Source organism: Haemorhous mexicanus, chromosome 2 (assembly GCF_027477595.1).
Source record: "Haemorhous mexicanus isolate bHaeMex1 chromosome 2, bHaeMex1.pri, whole genome shotgun sequence".
Lineage (NCBI taxonomy): Eukaryota > Metazoa > Chordata > Aves > Passeriformes > Fringillidae > Haemorhous > Haemorhous mexicanus.
The window spans coordinates 97,724,823-97,742,789 of NC_082342.1; the positions used below are offsets into that span (position 1 = coordinate 97,724,823).

At 48.0% G+C, this 17,967-nt stretch overlaps 2 protein-coding genes and 1 long non-coding RNA gene across 7 annotated transcripts in view; 1 reads left to right on the top strand and 2 right to left on the bottom strand.

Annotated features, from left to right (window-relative positions):
* Positions 1-263: 263 nt before the first annotated feature.
* On the bottom strand, positions 264-6,323 carry ING1 (inhibitor of growth family member 1). Its single transcript, XM_059839697.1, has 2 exons — positions 5,873-6,323; positions 264-1,897 (listed from the first exon to the last, which is right to left on the bottom strand). The coding sequence occupies exons 1-2, from the start codon at positions 6,012-6,014 to the stop codon at positions 1,194-1,196; spliced, it is 846 nt and encodes a 281-aa protein (XP_059695680.1). The 5' UTR covers positions 6,015-6,323; the 3' UTR covers positions 264-1,193.
* Positions 6,324-7,559: 1,236 nt separating this feature from the next.
* Positions 7,560-17,967, top strand: part of CARS2 (cysteinyl-tRNA synthetase 2, mitochondrial) — a 42,925-nt gene continuing 32,517 nt past the window's right edge. For 2 of the 5 annotated variants that reach the window (XM_059839691.1, XM_059839692.1), the window contains exons 1-2: positions 15,407-15,642; positions 16,217-16,267. In XM_059839691.1, coding sequence (XP_059695674.1) covers positions 15,422-15,642; positions 16,217-16,267 — 272 coding nt within the window. In that variant the 5' untranslated portion in view covers positions 15,407-15,421. Of the gene's footprint in view, positions 8,325-14,932; positions 15,086-15,406; positions 15,643-15,662; positions 15,752-16,216; positions 16,268-17,967 lie in introns of those variants that run through there. The other 3 variants (XM_059839696.1, XM_059839695.1, XM_059839694.1) reach the window with 3 other exon arrangements.
* LOC132323897 (uncharacterized) lies at positions 11,743-15,227 on the bottom strand. Its single transcript, XR_009485453.1, has 2 exons — positions 15,141-15,227; positions 11,743-14,650 (listed from the first exon to the last, which is right to left on the bottom strand). It is a non-coding gene; the product is annotated as an uncharacterized LOC132323897 (long non-coding RNA).

The window sequence follows — 17,967 nt, forward strand, 5'->3', positions numbered from 1 at the left end:
TAAATGTCTGGGTCTGGGAGTGACTGCAAGCACAAAATGAGAAGATTTGGATGGAAAGATGAATGCTCTTTTGGCTCTCCTACGACCTTGCTGGCCATACGTTCTATGAAGATTCTTTATCAGAACTGTAAATTGGTTAATACTACAACAGTTTCAGGCTTCCCAGCAGCAGCTTGCTGCAGCTGCTGAGGTCAAACATGAATTTCTTGGTTTTTTGAGCTATATGAATGACCATTAAACAAGACTGCTAAAGAAGCAAACTGTCAAAGTCATTTCATTTATTTCTGAATATCACATCTGTACAATTTTCATACATACAGCAGGAAATGCACATTGGTTACACAATGGCATTTGGCTGCATTTCCAAGTATAATACAGTAAGTGCAACTCCACTTAAAATGTACATTTATACAACTTAAACAAATTAAGGATTGCTACACCACTATCTGTGACAGTATAAAGCTTCATTTATGTTATGTCTCATTACTAAACCACTTCCTGGTTAAATACAAAACATATTCAATCATTTAAAAATGGCCTTTGTGGTACCTGGCCAGCATATAAAATATTTGTTGTTTAAAATTTAACCATTAACTTTTTGTTTGAAAAAATAATCCTCTAAGCCTATTTAAACATTTGCTATTGAACTGTTATACTGACACTTTGTAGCAGGAACCAAATTTTACCCTCCTTTTGTTTGTTCTTGCTTATCACCAAAAGAAGTTACTTTTGCAATGTGTTGCAGCTTTATTCAGATACAGCCAGGTGGTTAAACTATTTATCAATTTTACTCAAAAGGTAAATAACATTTTTCATTAAAGAAAACAAAATTACATTTCAGAGATATTTGTCAAAATTTTAATGGGTAGAGTGCTACCAGCACTATAAAAAAAAAAAAAAAGAAAAGAAAAATAAAAGAAATAAAGAAAATTATTAATTTATCTTTTAAGAAACACCCGAATAGTCTTATAATTTTACTTTTGGAATACATTGGTCCACAGACCACATTCTTGTTACAGCTTACCAAATGAAACCCAAAATTTCTTATTGCCGTCCCTGTAACAGGAATGGTTCAGTTTTAAACCTCCTTTAAAAATATACATTTTACAATCCTTTCACCTCAACAAAGGTGACACTGACAATAAATACACTGGTTTGGTGGGTTTTTTCCTTCACTATGAAAAGTCCACAAACTACCTGTTGTATGCCCTTTCTTTTTTAGATTTCTCCAACGCCTTGTCCATAGTTTTCTCATTTTCTCCTCTACATTTGGGGCAATACCATTTGCCCTTTGGTTTATGGTTGAGTCCCACACAAGAAAAGTGAAACCATTCAATGGGGCACTCATCATTATCACATCCTATCATTTCTCCATAGGAGACTTGGTTGCACAAGCAGTATGTTGGCTCGTTAGGGTCAATAGGAAGGTCAGGGGGAGAAGCTTCCCGCTCTGCTTTAGCCTTGGATCGTTTCTTCTTCTTGGATGTTTTTGCTTTCTTCTCCTTTGGTGTTCCTGAGGTGATGTCATCGTGATCATGATTATTTGAGGCATTTTCTCGATTCTCATTATTCCGTTGCCTCCTCGATCTCTTGTTGTTGGGCTTTTCAGCCTGTGCGATTGTCTCATTCTTCGACTTATCCTGGCTGGCTTTCCCGCTGTTTCCAGTGGTGTCATTAGTCTCTTGACAAGTCTCAAACAGTTCCACGTGGCTGTCCACTTGCCTTGTTCTGTTCTCAACAAGCTCCACCATCTGACTGACGATTTGGATCTTCTCGTCCCCCAGTTCCTGACTTCGAATCAAGGCTCTCTGTATGCAGTGCAACATCCTTCTCTTCTGCACAGCATCTGTCTCCCGTTTAAATTTTTCATAGTAATCATCCAGGTCCTTCAGAATCTCTGCAAAGAAGAAATAAAAACGATAAATATTTTTGACAGGGAGAATGGCAAAACAAAACCTCCCATTCTTCCTTCCATACAGCAACAACTTCTTGTAACATGCAGCTCCGATCAAAGACAGATGCCCTGAAGCTTGTAACTGACATGCAGCTCATTACTCCACTGGACTACTTTTGTTCTAGGTGGTCCCACAGGAATGGAATGCAAATGCTGATTTAGGAGAAAAAAAGTGACTAAATAGATTTTTACGTATGTTGATAATGATTCCCTTTAAACTTTTCAGTAATTAAAAAGAACTAACTAAAACAATACATATACCATCAAAAGTTCCAAGGTTAACTGCAAAATTAGAGGGGAAATTATTGGACATTTTCCCTATAAAAACATTAACATTTTCAGTGAATGACAGAGTGGGAGAAAGAGAGTGGGACAGAAAGAAAGCACAAACCAGCGTAGAAGCACATTGCTACGTTACTTGACAGGAGATGCAGAAGCACCAAATACATGGTCTAGACCCAAAGCTATTTCATCCAATACTGTCAAACTATTTCTGCTGAAAATATGAGGCTGTGTAAATCCCTGGATTGCAGAAATAGGATTACAATATCCAGGATGCTTAGATTATTTCCCACCTATACCTCCTGTAAAATACATGTTGCTATTCTTTAAAACACAAAAATATTATCTTCCTTAAATACTTACTGCAAAGCAGGAAGTAAAGTTAAAAGATAACATTAAAGATTATGGGCAACAACGAGGAGCAGCTAGAGCTTCTGCTTTAAAATATGATACATCCTGAATTGCACCTCTAGGATTTTATAAAAGACAACAAAGTACAAAGTAGCTAAAGTTTCAAGAATGGCTCTGGAAACCTATTTTTAAGAAGATGTTTTTGAGTTTCATTATGATACCCAAATCAACTACAGCATACAGGACACTCAGCACTCCATATTAAGTCCTCAAAAACACACTGAATATTTTCCCTGCATCTCCTTTCTTCTCTGATTTTTCCCTTTCTCACAGGTTAGAACAGTCTGTCTTAGAGAAGCAAAATATATTTAAAAAAAAAAAAAATCTGACCTCAATTCATCTAACAGAAACCAGAATCTCTCATACATGCCAATGGCATTACCAAAACTTTTTAAACTTACATTTTTTATTATTTATTTATTCATAGGAACATGTGACACATATGCAAACCAAGAGTTACTCTGTGGTTTAGGTTTTGGCTTTCCTCGGCAGAGTTTTTAAACATACATGATTTCCAGTGAAGACATGGAAATATTATGCAAGCTTTAATTAGATTTTAGAGCTGCAGCTTGTGCTTCACACATTGGTTAAGCACAGACCTGTCAGCTGGTTCTGCAGTATAACCTATCTGACCAAATCAGTATTCCGATATGTTATTAACCATTTTAAGCAACTGGTGGGTTTTTTAACCTACAAAAAAAATCCCAAAATAAAAATAAAAAAAATACCAAAAACGGTATGCCCAAGATGCCACCAAACGATCCTTCAAACATACAGTAGATTCTACACTCAGAAAGGCTGAAAACGCAGTTAATGGTTTTCAGTGGCTGAAATGCAGAAGTTTTATGCTTTAAGCTTTGGCACTTGACTGATGTCATCGGCTTAACCCATCTGAATCTGGTGGGCGGGCATCTTCTATGAAGAACGGTCTGTCTGAACAGCACAAAACAATTACCGACGGAAGTTCGGCGTTGGGAAAACTTCGGTTCTAGCACTGCCCGCAGCCATTCGCGGCCGGCGCTGCTGTGCGGGAGGAGCCCGGGCTGCAGGCTGGGATCCCGCAGAGCGCGGCTCGGCACGGGCGTGTTTGGTATGTGAGACACGGAGCGGGAGCTGCCGCAAAGCCGAGGACGCTCAGCACGACACCGGGAGCGCGCCGCTCGCTCGCTCGGGAGCCACCGGGGCCGTGCTGCGGCTCGGGGCTGGCGCAGCTCCCGCCTCGGGAGCCTCAGCTCACGGCGAGTCCGGGAAACCGCGTTCCCGCGCCGTGCTGCAACAGCGGGAGCAGAAAGCTACGCTCCGAGCCATTGGCGAACGCGCGCTCCCGGCATCACAAACGCCACCGGAGGGAAGCCATGCCGCCGGAGCTTTACCACCAGCGCAGCTCCGCAGCGTCACGGGGGCTGAGACACCGCGGAACGACGGCGAGCGGGACACGGGCGAGGGCCCGGCCTCCTCCCCACCCCTCTGCGGCGCCCGGGGCCGCCCCGGAGGTGACGGAGCCGCCATTGTTCTTAGGCAGGAAACCGGGACGTCCCCGCGGAGGTCCCGAGGGCACGGGGGCGGAGGGGGGCGGGGCAGCCCCGCCCCCGCGCCGTCCCGAGCGGGGCCGAACGGACCCTCACGGGGCAACAAACGGGTGATTGACAGGGAGCAGCGGCCAATCACGGCGGGCAGCAGCGAGGTGGCGCCCTCCCCCTCCGGCCAGTCACGAGCGAGGCGCGGCTGGAGCAGCGGCGCCCCCCCCCCCCCCGCACCCCGGACACGTCAGTCACTCTCTGGACGGCCAAGGTTGCCCCGCCCCCTGCTGCGAACCCGGCCAATCAGAGCGCGCCGGCCGGGGCCGGCCGAGATATTCAAATCAACCCCACGGAAAAGTTGCTTCTCGAAACGTCACGACGGGGCGGGGGCGCGAGACGGGTCGGCCCGGCCCCGGAGCCAATCTGCGCAGGGAGGCGGAGCACGGCCGGCCCGTGGGGACGCCCCCGCCCTATCAGCGCCCCCGACGGGCGTGGCCAACCGCGATATGCTAACGAGGTCTGTCTATAAAAAGAGCACGGACGCCCCTTCCTAGCACAGCGCGGTGGTGCCCGCTGGACGTGGCTTCGTGGGGCGCGATGCCCGCCCTGTCCTTTTCTTCCTTTCCCACCCCCGAAAGCCCCCGCGGGCTCCTGAAGAAGTTTCCCCTGGACCCTTCCCCCGGGAGCTGACGGGCTCCCATGCAGAGCTGCCCGAGGAGCGGCTGAGGCAACGGCAGGCACGGCTCGCTGCCCGCCGCCCCTAAGGCCACATGCACGGGGGCGCGGGCAGGGAGAGGGGGTCTCCCCTCCCGGCACCCCGGCTGTCACCGCTACCTGCGGCACAGAATAAAGCGCTCCCCCTCCCCCTCCTTCCGAGCGGACGCCAGCCACCAAGTGACAAAGCTGCCCCGAGTCCCGCAAACCGGCCTTCCCTTCCTTCTCTCCGCTCGTGGGGACGGGGTCGGCGTGCCCCGAGCGCGGGGAGGGAGGGGGGCGCTTCAGCCCAGCCGTAAACGCGACCGTGCGTGTCGTCCCCCCCCCCCCCACTCACACCGCACACGCCGGTCCTGCCCCCTCGGCCCCCCCGTCCAACGGAGCGGGGCTGTTTCACCGGGTGAAACGAAACCCACCGAGGACGGAGCGAAGAAAGCACACCCTGCCCCCCACTCTAGCCTAACCCCCCTCTCCTCTTCTCCCTCCCTCCTTCCCTCCCTCCTTCACTAGCTGCCTCTCTCCCCTACTACAGCCATAATGAATACTGTACATTCCTAAATGTTGTGCTGTAATCTCTTCCCCCTCTATCCACCCAGCACTTTCTTCCGTACCCCCAAACCCTTCCACCTCAGCCCCACGGCCGGGGACGGCCCCCCTTTGTGCACCGCACACCCCACTTCCCTGCCCCCGCCTTCTTGGCCAGCAATTTACACAGAAAAGCAGAGTCCTTGCTTAATAAGAAAAGCCGGAGACCTTTTGTTCCGCCCCATGACAAGAGCTAACGCTGCAGATCAGTCCCTCTCTCTCCTCGGATCTTTCCTCCCGGCTTTCTTCCTCCTTTTACCTCTCAAAAATAAAGCTACCATCCCTGTGGGTTGCAGAGGGGCAAACGGAGCCGAGGCTCAGCTCTAAAGAAAAGAAAGGGAAAGACACCCTTCCCCCCTGAGCCCCAAACCACACACACGGACACACATATACAGAAAACACTTACCTTGATATTTGGCGTCAATTTCCCTCATCAAGGAGACATTTCTCTGCAGATCGAAGGGCATAGACTCGATGGAGTCCAGATAATCCTCCACATAGTTCACTAGGTGAAGCTGGTCTCCGTTTGCAGGACTCAACATTTTCATCCGGCAAAGAAACAAAAATCCTTCCCCACACCTCTTCGTGTGAGAGCAAGTGCTGCTCCCTTCAAAGACGGTAACCCCGATGAAGGTCTCACTCCCTGCCCACCTCTCTCGGTAGCTCCCCCCAAAAAAACCGAGGGAAGCTACATCTGACTCCTCTTGTGTGAAAAAGAGGGAGAGAGAGACACACACACACCCTCCGCTAGTCCCCTACAGCCAGCAGCAGCTGATTGAATGGCTGTCGTTGTGGGTAATTCACGAAGGAGGTGGTAAGAACAATCAGAGGGATTTGTGTGTGTGTGTGTGTGTGTGTGTGTGTGTGTGGGGAGGGGAGGGGAGGGGGGGAGGAGGAGGAGAAAGGAGGGGGGCTTAAACCAGCTTCTCCGAAACAATCTGGAAACAAAATGTGCTCTGCAAAGTGTCTGTCAGAGGCAGCGGCAGCCCCTCTGCCTGCGCCAGCGCCGCTCTGCTTCTCCTCCGCTCCCCCCTTCCCCGCTCTCCTCCTCACCGCCGCCGCCGCCGCCGCCGCTCCCCGGCGATATCAACGCAGCCTCCTCGCTCCCATACGCCGCGCTAGATCCAACGTGGAAAACCCAAATACCAGTTTCAAACACTTGGGAAACATTCGGCCCCGCCAGCCAGGGCGCATGCGCTCTCTCCCAGCGCTGTGTACACACACACACACACATACACACACTCTCTCTCTCTCACACACTCACCGCACACACTCAATCCCTTCCCCCGCCCGGAACCTCCGCATATCCATCGTCCCGCCTCCCTTACTCACGTTTGGGGAGGGAGGGAAGGCGGCGGGGATGCGGGCCGAGCCAGGGGGCGGGCGGCGGAGGGCCGGCGTGGGCGTGGGGTGAAGGAAGCCCCGGGGAAGGCGGAGGCTCCGGTGAAGTTGTGCGGAGGCTGCGAGGCGAGCGGCCCGCGGGTGGGCTGGGGGGGATCGTGGGGGCAAGTGAATGCTTTTGCGGTAGGGTACCGGGTACTTTGGAGGAGTCTCGCCTCCTGCCAGCTCGCCCCGAGATGGAACGGCTCCGAAGCCCTTCCTAGGAGAGGGGAACACTGAGAACCATGCGACGCCACCCCGCGCTGCGGGCAGGGCTGTGCCCGGCGCGGCGCCGGACGCCGAGAGGAACGGGAGAGCGTTCCGTCCCTCCCTCCTCAGCGGGCACCCGCATCCATCACCCCGCGGCGCCTGACAGCCGCCACAGCCAATCACTGCGCCCCTCGTGTCCCGCCCCGCGGCCCCTCGGCCAATCCCCGCTGTGACACCGCTGCCCGGGATACCGCGCGCCGCGGCAGAGGGGGCGGTAACGCCCGAGGGGAGGGGGCGGGCCTGCGCACGCGCGATTCCTCTGGCGACGGGGAGAAAATGGAGCCGTTAGGGACGCAGCACAACTACGTTTCCCAGCGGTCCTCGGGCGGGTGCGCATGCGCGAGGCCGGGCTGGCTGGAAGGCGGGAGGGGAGGAAAAGGGAAGGAGGGAGGGTGCCCGTGCCAGCGAGCGAACTTGCTGCGGTTCCCTTGTCCCGCGCAGGGGCGAGGGAAGGGTCACCGGGGGACGCCGCCGGGGGCTGCGTTGTAGAGGAGGCCGGCGGCGGAACGCCCCCGCTCCGCATGGTTGCCGGCAGAGAGGGCTTACTGCCGGCAGAAGGGGAGCCTGGATACAGTCCTGTGCCCCCCGCTCTCTCCCCGACACCGTGTCCCGGCGGTCGTGCGGAGGAACCCTGCTGTCGGCCAGCGTTGCCTTTGTGTCCTGGAGTCGCTGCCATGTCCCGGAGCCTGCAGGCACCCGGCTCTGCCAGGATCGGGGAGCGAGGAGCGGGGAAGGCGGGGCTGGAAGGATCTACCCCGGCTCTGCTGAGGCAAAACAACGTGCGCTTTCTGCCTCTTGTTTTTTTTAGCAGACGTCACTGGCAATCCCCTAATTTAGGGGAGACTGAGTCATCACTTCTGAGCGCCCAGACTCGCTGGTGCAGTCGCTGCTCAGTGAGGCCCTGACGCTGTGCTCGCTGCAGGAGCGGCGGCCTGGCTGGGCACCTCAGCGTCTGAGCCCCTGCTAAATGATTCTGCTGCTGCCATCAGCTTGGGTGTGAATGCCCAGAATTGGGGTTCTCAGGGCAGAACAGGCAGCTGTTTAGCAATACTTCCAGTATCCTCCCTCCCATCTTCCATTGGGAGACCTGCACCCAAATACTTTCTGAGGAGTGGAGACGGTACCACAGACCAAACTTTTTGAACTGATACCGACCCGCTGTTTCAGGCAGATGTCAGAGGGAACTTCCTTGTTTTCTGAAGATCCCTGTAAGTTCTCCCGTTATTTTCTTCCTCTCATTTTCTGTTTCCAGGAGTTGCTGTAAAAAAATGAGTTGCTGAAGTAAATAAAACCCACATATACAATATCACAGGTTTTTAACTTAGAAACACCATGGCATCTAGGCATTGCTCTAAGCCAGTGTTTCTGGACCTGTGTGCTTTGGTTTACTGTGGCATAGAGAGGGAGTTGTCTAATGGCTACACTAGCCTGGGAATAGGTATTGCTATTCCAGTTCTAGATGGTTAGCACCTGTCTGGTAGTTAAAGCCTTCTTGCCTGAAGAAGGCAAGAAGGTGAGCCACTGTCAGCAATTAAAGGTAGTTAACAGTCCCCTGGGTAGAGTAAGAATCCAAGCCAGTAATTATGACTCAGTAGGGGCAAGACAACTGAAAAGAATACAGATGAGTCCTAAAAAGAGTCATTCTTGCAAAAAAGGTAATCATCATTCTAGACACGCACAAGTAATTACACATGTGAATAAAAAATGATTTTGTAAAAGTACCTGCTAATTTACTAAACAGGAACTTTTGTCCCTCCTCTTAATAGATAAAAAAAAAAAATAGGAAGGGGAACGCTGAAGTGTAATGGTAGCCTGCTACATTGCAGCAATACTATCTTTCAACAGAAGTCTTGATATTTTGGATGTGCTGAGTTTAAAGAGCTTGGTATCATCTGTCTCTTAAAAGTGCTGTCTACTAGATCCTCCTCTATTAGCTTCTTGTATGTTACTAGAAGAGTGACAGAGAAAACCTTCATGGAACTTTGCACAAGTCCTTGGGACAGGAAGGGACTGAGCTCCCCTGAGAATGCATTTGGTATCCTCTTTGAAGGTCCTCTTTTACAGCTCTTAAAGATGATGCTCAGTGCTTTGTATAGTGTTGTAATCAAATATATACCTATACCCAGAAATATCAATTCTCTGCACCCCCCTCTAAGCTCAGCAGCAGGTCAGCCATTGTTTTAGGAAGCTGGTTTTGGGGGGGGGAGGGAAGGATAAAATCAGGTGTATGAGTACATCTCTAGAGTGGAAAGTTTTAGAAGGTATGGAGCTAATGCCCACTGCCCATCTCTGCTTTTCCTTCTTCTCCTCTGTTTTCTTCTTATTTTGGCCTCTTGCTTTTGAATAGAGTTTCAGATGTTCTTTTCATATTAGGGGCCCTTTTCTTACCCTGGAGAAGGATTTGCAAGTAGAAGTGAATGTCATGTATCAAAGAAGGAAAAGACCCCTGGGCTTAATTTTCTTCCTATTTCCTATATTTGATAGAATATAAAAGTATGTATCTCTCCTCCTTTGGCTCCCAAGCCCCTTTGCTCTGTTTGTAAGAAATCTTTCCTATTTAGAACCCCAGTCTGAGGTCTTCAGAAGTTTCTTGAAGTCGTCACCTTACTACAGATCTAAACTCACAGCAGTTAGAATCAAGGGTACTTACTAGCAGATCAACAACTTGCACAACTACTGTGTCATATACATACCATGTGTGTATACACAAAATATACTTCATATAATATAAAGTTTTTAGTAATTATAGTTGTTCCAGTCATTATGGTTATCCCAGCTAATCAGCACAAAGTCCAGCATACTAGATATGAGGAACATAAAATCCCAAACCTCCAAACGTTCCACAGATGCACATACTGCAAAGCTGGTACAAGGAATTCTGGCTGCCTCCTTTCTCCTCCTCTGCCTTAGCTGAATATTGCTATATGAAATACTATGTAATCATTACAGCTGTGTCTCTGTTTATTAGAAAAGATAGCGTCTTCTGATCATTTGTCATTATACTTTATAGTACAGACAAATCAGTTTGGTTTATTCCTGCTAATGAATTGCTGTTTCCGCACCATTTAATAGCTTAATCCCTCTTCTATAGTTACATATGCTTGGAGGGTTTTTTCCTTGCTTGTTTGTCTGTTTATTCTTTATGAAGCTAAATTCATGCTTACGTGGATGATGATAATAGAATTTTACAAGCCTGTTAATTTTGCTTGTGGTTGTAAGTTTTGAAACAAAAGTACAAACAATTAACATGCAAGATGAGCAGAGCTGAGGTTTGCAACTACGAAGACTAGCAGAGTCATGGCTCACCCTCTCATGCAATGCACATTGGCTGAGCCCTGGACAGTATATACTGCTTACAGATATTTATGCCACAAATACCTGTTCATGTCACCAAATAATGTTGGGTGAATAGATTCTAAAATCTGGAAAACAAATCTGGTTGTGTTTGTCCTTTTGCTGCTTCCCAGTAAAGGCTCAAGAACTAAATGAACTTTCCAAATGTCTACCTAACATTGGCCTGCTAATGTTAAACTTCTAAACTTCTCCCTTTTTTATCAGATATTTTACATCTCCTCGTCTGCTTGCCCCAAGGCAGTTGCACTCACTGCCTCTTCTCACACCTGTTTCCTGGCTACTGCCTTCTTTTTCTTGCACATGCTGCACTGGTGCAAGAACAGCATTACTGAGCTTAAACAGCATTACACTGACATTAAAGGTCAGCAAAAAATTTTGACTGAAACAAGTAAATGTGCATTCCAGTAGAAGGCCAAAGCAAATACATCTGAGTTGTCCCAGAGTGTCAGTGGAATGAACACAGATCAAGGGAAACATTTCCATGGGCTTCACATTCCTTTAGTGAATTCAAGAGAGATATACCTCAATAGTTGGAAACCACTGACAAAGACATGAATCTGAACCCTCACTGAATTCTTACCAACCCTCAGACTTGTGGTCAGCTGTGGTGCAGGACCCAAGCACTTCCGCTGAAAAACAGGCAATGTATGTCAGAGCAGTTGGTGGGTTGGTTTTCTGAACAGTAGTAGGTTGTACTAAGAGCTAATAGACTTCTAGTAAGAGCAAGAGAGTTTAACTGGTTATATATGTCCACCACCAATGAATTTTCTTTTGCAGTGTTACTCCCTGTCCCCAGAATTACTCTTTTCAAATAGATTTCTCAAGATGATTTCTCTTTTATAAAGCATACTCTTTACCTTGTGAATATTTGGTGGAATGGCCACTCAACATTTACAATATTTCTGAGCCAAGCATTTGTAATAAGATTGAGGCAATTTTTAGTCTCCTTTTAAAAATCAAACAAGATTCTGAAACAAACCAATAAGCACCTAGATTTTCTAAAAATAAAAAGACTATAAAAGTTAAGTCAAAATGAGTCTGATTACAGATTACTACAGAGCCCCAGCAGAAATTCAGGCCACTGCAGTGGATTTAGCTCATCTTTGCTTAATGTTTGTATTCTGTCTTTATAACTTTTGCCCCTGTATTTTCTCAGATTCAGCTTCCTTGACAGGTTTCTGAACTAGAACTTGATGAGAAGGGCCACATATACTGGAAACACATTGCTAACACAGCAAATGCAACCTTTTTCCTCTGTCAACAATTCTAAGATGGTGTGGTTGAATTTTTTAGAAGATAAAATACAGCACCTTTAGCAATAGGGGGGAAACTGTAAAAAATTACAAAGCATGTGTCTCCTAATAATACATGGAAATGGAAAATTGGTTTTTAGCTTTATTCATGTATGATACAAAACATGCTCTGGGATCTTACCTCTGGGGGCAAATCTTACAGGTATTCCTGGGACTGAAAACTGGAAAATACAGAAGCCAGGTGAGCCAAAATCCCCAAAGATTCTCCCTGCTCACCACAGAAAAGTTGCCAGCACTGCTGGTGGATAGCACACACAGCTGTACTTCTAACAGACTTCCTTCTTGATCAAGGATGGAGAGGAGATGTTGCCTTCTTACATGCTCAGATAAAGGAACAGAAAACATAGAGATCTGTTCTAAGGTGTTCAGAAGTCACTCCTTTACCTTTGAGTTTCAGTTTTTTTTATTTAAAGGAAGTTTTAGCCTTGATGAATCTTAAGAAAAACATGAGAACATGACCTGACAATATTAAATACATGTGTGTCCCCTTGAAACAACAGTTTACTTGAAGCTCATGGTAAACAGACATGCTGCAGTGGGATTGTGACTAAGAGCTGCACTGCTCTGCAGATCACATTTCCTCCTGGCTATTCAGCAAGGGCTGAAGTAACAGGAGTAGAGCAGGCCCAGGCCTGGCACTGATCATGTGTACCTTGGCTCCAACTGCTTGCAGCCTCCAAAGGCATCTTCTACTCCAGGTGGAAGCCAAGGTCTCCTGATGGCATAAAATCTTTTGCTGCTATTCTGCCTTTCTGTTAGCTGACTGTTGTGTCTTTGCACATGTCCCAGAGCAGGAGCAAGGGTACAGGTATAGGTGACATAAAGTGCAGGTATGCTTACAGCCACAGACCAATTGATTCTGAGAATGCTGGTGTTTTTACCATGAATAATTTATGGTTTGTATCCACCAGGATTAGTTTTGATTTTATTTTAAATTTGGTTCTTTTTGTACTTCAGTGTTTGAAGAACACTTTCCACCTTTCCACTGGATGTATTCTTTTGGATTAAATCTCAAGCAGGAATGATGTTAGCTGTTTATTTCAGGCATTTAATAACTGTGGCTTTTCCCACCATCAGAAAATAACATTTTATAGCAGGACATTGAGGTTTTGGGACTAAATGCTAAAAGCCAGTCTGGCTAGCACAGACACTAAGCCTTCTGAAACCAATGGGAAAGAAAAGGCTCATGCATTCTTCTGATCTGTTGGCAGTTTCATCCATGATAGCTAAACCTGGAATTAAGCCTAAAAAACATCCATTGTTACTTAGTATTGATTTGAACTCTGTCAAAGTGCTTGGAACCATACAGAACAAAGAAGACAACAGAGTTAATGACAACTCTTAACTCGATGTGTGTTGAACAGCAAGACATCAAAACCAGCTCATTATGGAAGCTGAAATAATTGGCTTGTGAAGCTTTCTGAGAAACATACAAAGCAAACATTTACAAAGGTTATTGGATGGTATCCTGAATTTCATCCTAGGTAGTCTTAAATTAACAAGCCCATAAAATAGGTTTCTTATTTGATCAAAAAGTTTAGATTGTTAAATGACAAATTCCATGGAAAGTACCTATTAAAAGAAAAAGGAAACATTTGCCACTGGTAGGGCTTTATATCTGATATGCTCTAAAATTAAGTAAGGTGTAGACAGACATCGAGTATTATGTAAAAGCAATAATTTTAAATGATCTTATTACTTATGAGAAAAATCTTTTAAAGTCATCCCTGGCAGACAGAAGAGGAAACAATACAAACACTTATGTGAGGCCGCTCACCACAGGCAGACCTGCAGCCTCCAGTCCAGAAAAGCTGTGAGTGTTCAGTATTGCCTTCCTCCCAAAGACCAGCAAGGTGCCTCAGCAGGTAACACAGTGGTCTGAGAGACCTGAAAAGGCTCTGCCCTGAACAGCCTGTTTAGAGGATTGTGTGGAATACAGTCAGGATCAGGACAGACAATATGCTGGCACTGGCAGTTCACTCAATCTCCTTGTACAAGAGCAAAGGTGCCCATAATTGGAGCTCACAGGCCTTGAGTTCAACATATGCCAAGAGGGTTCTTCCTAAAGATGGCACTAGACCTGCAGTACTCCTTGGCAAAGCCTGGGATTGATGTGGGTTCACAGAGAATGGTACAGCAATCTTATGAGGATGGGTACAAAAATCTGGGGGTGGCAGGGGGGGTGTGAGGCAAAAAGGATGCCATCTGGTTGGAAGCTGGAAAAACATCTGGGAAAATATTCACAGAAATTCATAGAAAGGCTTGTGTTGGAAGGGACCTTAAGGATAATCCAGTTTCAACCCCTCTGTCAAAGCAGAGACACCTTTCACTTCGATCAGGTTGCTCAGAGCCCCATCCAACCTGGCCTTGAACACTTCCAGGGACTGGGCATCCACAGCTTCTCTGAGCAAACTGTTCCAGAACCTCTCTACCCTATAAGTAAAGAATTTCTTCCAAACACCTATCTAAATCTCTCTTCTCTGAGTTCATAAATGTTCCCCCCTTGTCCTATCACTATCTGTACAAGTAAGGAGTCGCTCTCCCCTTTTTTTGTAAGTCCTCTTTAGGTACTGGAAGGTGCTGTAAGGTCTCCCTGGAGCCTCCTCCAGGCTGAACAGCCCCAACTCTCTCAGTTTATCTTCATAGGATACCTGTTCCATCCCTCTTATCATCTTTGTGGTTATAAGCTTGTGGAATTCTCACTTGTTTCCTTGGTACCTGCTAATAGTCACTTTTGGAAACAAGGTGCTCATTCAAAAATACTTTTGGTACCCTTATGTCTGTTCCATTACAATGTTACTCATTCTAGTTGAGTAGCCGTGGTTCAAGGTACTGCAGCCAGTTAAGCTCCGTTTCCTCGATATGCTCTGAAAGAAAGAAAAAAAGAAACGCCAGTGAGGAAGCAGACCTTGACAGTCAGCTGGGCTAAAGGCCAGGGTGCCTCACCAAGTACTCGGCAGCACTTGTCATTTTTGAAAATGTCTAGGTCAGGTAACACTTTATACAAGTATGTGGGAGTCAGCGGGGTGCATTAAGTGTTTTCTGAGACTCTGATTTATTAAGTCCAGTTTGGGAATGTCACACTATGTTTTATTTTCAGGAGCTAAAAGGCTGCCAGCGTTCTCTGACCTGAAAGGCAATACAAAAATAGATTCACTCCCTAAAGTGACCGAACTGACTTGAGACAGTGGAGACCATTATGCTGAATTAGTCACACAAGTCACACATTTCCTACAAACATCTCCCTTAAACACCTCGCTAAGAAGAAGCCGCGCTGGGGTTATACCGAAGTACAAGGCTAGGTACGCGCCGTGCCAGCGGGACCCTGCCGGCCCAAGCCCCGCACCGCAGGCTCACCATAGCACCGCTCCGCAGAGCGCGGCGGGAAGGGAACGGAGCGGCCGCGACGCTGGCCCCGCGGCCCGGCGGGAGGCGGTGGCGCCCGGCCCGGCCCGGCCCGGCCCGGCCCGGCCCGGCCCGGCCCGGCCCCGCCCTCAGGCTCCGCCCCTTCCTGCGCCCTGGCGGCGGCGGCGGCGGCGGCCCCGCTCCGCTGCGGGTCCCGCGCAGGCGGCGCGGCGGTCGCGGCGGTCGCGGCGGGTTGTGTCGGCTCCCCGCCCGCGGCCGGGCAACCTGCGGGCATGCTGCGCGGGGGGGCGGCGGCGGCCGCCCGGCGGTGCGGGCTCGGTCCCGGTCCCGGTGCCGGCCGTGCACAGGCGGGGGCGCGGTGGTGCTCGGGTGCTGCGCGGCGGCGTCGACAGTGGGTGCCTCCGGCGGGGCGCGACAGCGGGATTGTGGCTTACAACAGCCGGAGCCAGAGCAAGGAGCCGCTCGTGCTGGCCACGGAAGGAGTGGCGACCTGGTAGCGCCTTGCGGCGCGGCGGGCGGGCGCGGGGGTGATGGGGGTGACAGGAGAGGTTTGTGTCCGGAAACAGCTCCTGTGTCCCGTTCTGGGCTCCAGTCCACGAAAGGTATGGAGCTTCTTGATAAAGAGAAGGGTCACAATGGTGATTAAGGGACCGGAGCGTCTCTCTTGCGAGGAGAGACTGCAGGAGCTGGGCCTGTTTAGTCAAGAGAGGACTGAGAGGGGATCTCATCAATACAGATAAATATCTCGAAGATGGGTGTGGGTGGTGCCAGGCTCTTTTTGGCATTGGCATTGCCTAGTGTCAGGACGAGGAGTCGTGGCCATAAGCTAAAATACAAGAAGTTTCACCTCAACATGGGAAAGCGCTTCTTTATGTTGAGGGTGGCAGAGCATTTGGACAGGCTGTCCAGGTGGCTGATGGAGACTCCTTCTCTAGAGACATTTAAAACCTACCTGGATCCATTCCTGTGTCACCTGCTGTCGGTTACCCTGCCTTGACAGGGATTTGGACTGGGTGATCTTCCAGCCCTAACAATTCTGTGATTCTGTTTGCCTCCCCCCTCTGCAGGTACAGCTGCGGGCCAACCGTGTATGACCATGCACACCTCGGGCACGCCTGGTGAGTCGCGGATGGCAGCGTGGGGGAATGCAGGCAGACACGCAGTGCTGGACATCCCCACGCCAGTGGTGCCAGGGATACAGTGCTGGACATCCCCAGGCTGCAGTGTGTGTCCGGGTGACAGAGCTGTGACTGGTGACACGAGGCCCAGCCCTTTGCCTCCTGTGCTGTGCAAAGGGCAAAAGTCTATTTGTTATGTATTTTTTCCTCTTGGGCTGGGGTAGTCCATAAAGGGGCTGTTGGTTCTGCTGCCTAGCTAAGGCAGAGACAGTGCGTGTCTGTGTCTTGGGAAGAAGCTTTAGGAAATGTGTGCAGTTTGTTTGGGTAGGGTAAGTTGTTTCAGATCGTATCAGCATAGTGTGACCTCTTATGTGTAGTTGTGATCCTGGAGCAGAGCCTCTCAGCTGTGTGAAAAGATAGTTTCAGTTTGGGTTAGGTCGGGCACTGTGTTGACACCAAGGAAAAGCCATGCAGGGCTGGCTAATGGAGAGGTGCTTTCAAGGTTCATAGATGAACACACTGCATCTTAAATCTCAGAAAGTCCAGGTAGCTTAAAGGCCTTTTTGCAGAGTAACACTGCAGTGGCTTACTATGCTTAAAAATAAAAAAACAATCCAGAATAGCACAGGTTTTTCTCTCTAGTTCATTAAGATTGTTAGAACAATAAGCTAGCTTCATTATAAGTAACTTTGAAAAAATACTTTTAATACACCAAAAGAGGTTGCTGGCAGTTGTTTCAAAACAACACACCTGATGAGTAGACGTGCAGGGTGTCTGCTGTTCCTGTGAAACTAAGGAGAGTTGCAGCAGCAGCTCAAGCTGTTCTTAAGGTTCTTAAAGAGCAAGTTGTGTTGGGCTCTTTGAAAGAGCAGGGGTTTATCAGATAATTGCCATCTGTATGAAGATCAGATACTGTGCATTTCAGTAACTGAATAATTCCCCTTCAATGTAAGGGATTTCAGAGCTTCTCATCCTGTCTCACCTTCATTCAGAAACTTGTGTTGAATCTTGCTTATGTTGCACTGAGCCATCACAGTAACTGCACATCTGCTGCTTTGTTCTGTAAAAAGGAAGACTTAAAATAACAGTTATGTGAAAGTACTGTTGTCAGTGCTAATGTTAATGCTACTGTACTGTTGTGTATATGTTGTGGTGTCTTTTTTCCTCCTTGCTTTTTTCAAGTCTCAGCAGAAAACTGACTGAGCTTTTTACTGGTGACCTAAAAATCAAGAACACAATATCTTGGACTTGTTGTTCATACGTAGTATTTTCAGGGGAACTTTTTTTATTTGATAATCATAGTAATTTGTGTATTTAAATCTACAGCTCTTTGTGATACGGGCTCCATTACAGTTTACCTTGAAATAATTATGATTTAAAATCATCACTTGAAAGTAACTGTGTAAAAAAGACGTTTATAAATTTCTTGTCTTTATCCCTCAGTTGAGGTGCTCTAGTGTGGTAGGGCCTGTCTTCCCCGACTTGGTGTAATAGGGAAGGGAATTGCAGAGGTGCTTCTGTCCTAAGGGGCATAGTTGATCTAGACCACAATGTTTTATAGAGGTGGAGAATTTCACCCTTTGGTCTTGCAGCTCTGTGTGGCTTTTAAATGTCTGTTTTTTTCGGTGGTCTCTTGCCCTCAGACTTTCTTTATTAAAAGAGGGAGTAGAAAGGCCTTGCTTACACTTGCTGGTTTTTTT